Source organism: Labrus mixtus, chromosome 6, assembly GCF_963584025.1.
Source record: "Labrus mixtus chromosome 6, fLabMix1.1, whole genome shotgun sequence".
NCBI lineage: Eukaryota > Metazoa > Chordata > Actinopteri > Labriformes > Labridae > Labrus > Labrus mixtus.
Window position 1 is genome coordinate 517,724 of NC_083617.1, and position 2,500 is coordinate 520,223.

General features: G+C 48.8%; 1 protein-coding gene across 1 annotated transcript in view; it reads left to right on the plus strand.

The window, feature by feature from the left end:
• The window catches only part of LOC132976057 (putative uncharacterized protein DDB_G0271982), a 3,491-nt gene extending 1,030 nt beyond the window's left edge, over window positions 1–2,461 (plus strand). Inside the window, exons 2-3 of the mRNA XM_061040993.1 lie at window positions 1,943–2,042; window positions 2,436–2,461. Of these exons, the coding sequence (XP_060896976.1) occupies window positions 1,943–2,042; window positions 2,436–2,461 (126 nt within the window). The remainder of the gene's footprint in view (window positions 1–1,942; window positions 2,043–2,435) is intronic.
• The last annotated feature ends 39 nt before the right edge of the window (window positions 2,462–2,500 follow it).

Below are 2,500 nucleotides of genomic sequence, written 5' to 3' on the forward strand. Positions count from 1 at the left end.
GAGAGAGAGACAGAGAGAGAGAGAGAGAGACAGAGACAGAGAGAGAGACAGAGAGAGACAGAGAGAGAGACAGAGAGAGAGAGAGAGAGAGCGAGACAGAGAGAGAGAGAGAGAGAGAGAGACAGAGAGAGCGAGACAGAGAGAGAGAGACAGAGAGAGAGAGAGAGAGAGAGAGAGAGAGAGAGAGAGAGAGACAGAGAGAGAGAGACAGAGAGACAGAGAGACAGAGAGACAGAGAGAGAGAGACAGAGAGAGAGAGACAGAGAGAGAGGGATTTTTAAGTGTCTCCAGTAAACATGAAGACGTCCTCAGCTCCACTTTGGATGTCTGGACGGGTTTTGTTTCATCATCAGGTGTGAATCTCCTCCCAGAGTTCTTCAGGTTTCTGAGGTCACACAGAGTCCTACAGACCGTCTCCAGGTCCACAGAGCTGCAGCTTCAGTCTGTGTTGTCTGTCACCAATCAGACGTGCAGCTGCAGTCACATGGTGCTGAGACTTTTCTCCTCTCTGCTGGAGAAGGTACGGAGGCCCTTTAGGGACAAAGATCACAAATGAATTCCCTTCTGAGCACTGAAGGTTTCAGCCTGACATCATTCCTTTACCAACAGACTCCTCCTCTTCACAGAGTGATGACGATGTTTCAAATCATGCCTGTGTCGTATCAACCCCGTGACCTGAAGGATCGGGGTCAGACTCGTTGTGTTTTCTAACTGCAGACGGTTTGACTCCTGGGGGGATTTTAAAGCTGAAACTTTTCACAGAAGGAAAAATGTGAAATGTTTTTTATGGCCTCTCTGTCGATGTCTAATCGCGCTCAGCTGTTAGCAAGAGGAAAAATACAAGTCAGTGATTTTCAAACACACTCAGCTGATGACGACTCAGCTCGTTGACTCATGGTCATCTGTAGGAGATGACGCCCGCTGAGACCTGTTCAAAACAGAAAGTGAGTCAGTGCCTCAGACGAGTCCTTAACTCTGCAGAAACACGGGACAGGAAGTTAGAGTTTGTGCTGGAGAAACGTCTACACACACCGTCACAAGAGAGATTCAGATCCAATCAGAATTTAGAATTAAAATGTCACCTGATCAGTTCACTCAGGAGGGCTGAATACAAATATCACAAATATCAAGAAGAATATTTATCTTCCAAAATACTGAAATTATGATTTTCAAAATAAAGCTTAAAAACAGACTTTGTAAAACTCCTCTGCTGTTTTTGTCGTCTTCTCTTCTTCGTGGCAACGCACGCCTTGTTTCCTGGAGGGCTCGGTTCAGGACGGGGGTCCGGTGTCAAGGTTTTTTTTTTGGGGGGGGGTGTCTGGTTTAGTGAAACAGCGTCAGAGAAGAAGAGGGGGATGAGTAACGGGCTTTTTGTGTTGATGAATAATTGAGCTGTAGTCGGGCGCCGCTCTGTTAAAATTCAACTTTCTCTCTTTGAAGCGCGCCAAAGCAGAGACGGGGGGGAGACGTACGCATGCACAGCGGGCGAAGGGAGGAAGCTGTTTGATGCTCTGAGGTTTCTCTTTTTTACTCGAGGAACAGACTTTAGACTTTAATCTCTTTTAATACGGACAGGAAGCCGCGTTCACGCCAAGCGGCCCGCTTTGGTCCAGTTCACGTTGGTACCGTTAACTCTGATCTCGCTTGGTGTCCCTGACTTAGTAGGCGGAGTTAGAGCCGGATTGAGATAGCGGTGCAATGACATCATAGCTGCGCGACACAGTGTAGCCCGCCAATAAATTCCATTGAGTTGGCGTTTGTTTTGGTTTTACAGCGCAGCGTGAAGCAATGGATCTGTTTATCTTCTGAATCAGACCAAAGCAAACGATCTGCAGGTGAGAGAGGTCACTGATGGTCGTCTCCGACCGTTTGACGTTGACATACTGTGAGACATTTATTTCGGGTGTCGCGTGGGGGGGGGGGGGCGCTCCTCTGCTCTCAGTCTACCTGTCACACACTCCCCCCCCCCCCCCGAGGCACCAGCAGCCCGTCTCAATCTGTCACTGCTGTCAGACCCACAACGCCACCGTTGAACCAGGAAAGTAGGACACGAGAACTCTGCACACACACACACACACACACACTGAAAGAAAGGCTTCATGAAAGTTAACAGAAAATACACATTTTGCGACAGAGGCCTTCAGAGTCGTCTTGGTGATTTGTGGTTATCTGCGGGCGGCGGCTCTAAATGGGGCGTTCAGTGACTCTTCAAAGTCCTCGTCTCTGCAGGGCGACTCGGCTGCATTGTTACTGTTTTAATTAGAACGTCTTCTCGCCCGCTCTCTGAGATCCACCCAGCCTCAACATCAAAGTGCTGCTCTGAATAATGATGTTCCCCTCCACGCCTCAGGTACAGCCTGGATCTCACAGCCCCCCCCCCGCTAAAAGTACAAGCTGATACAGACAAGTGATCATGTGTTACTCCTATTTTCCAGAAGCCGAAAACACGCTGCACAGCTAAAGACGGTTTAGAGACGAGGGACTGCAAATCGAGAGAAAG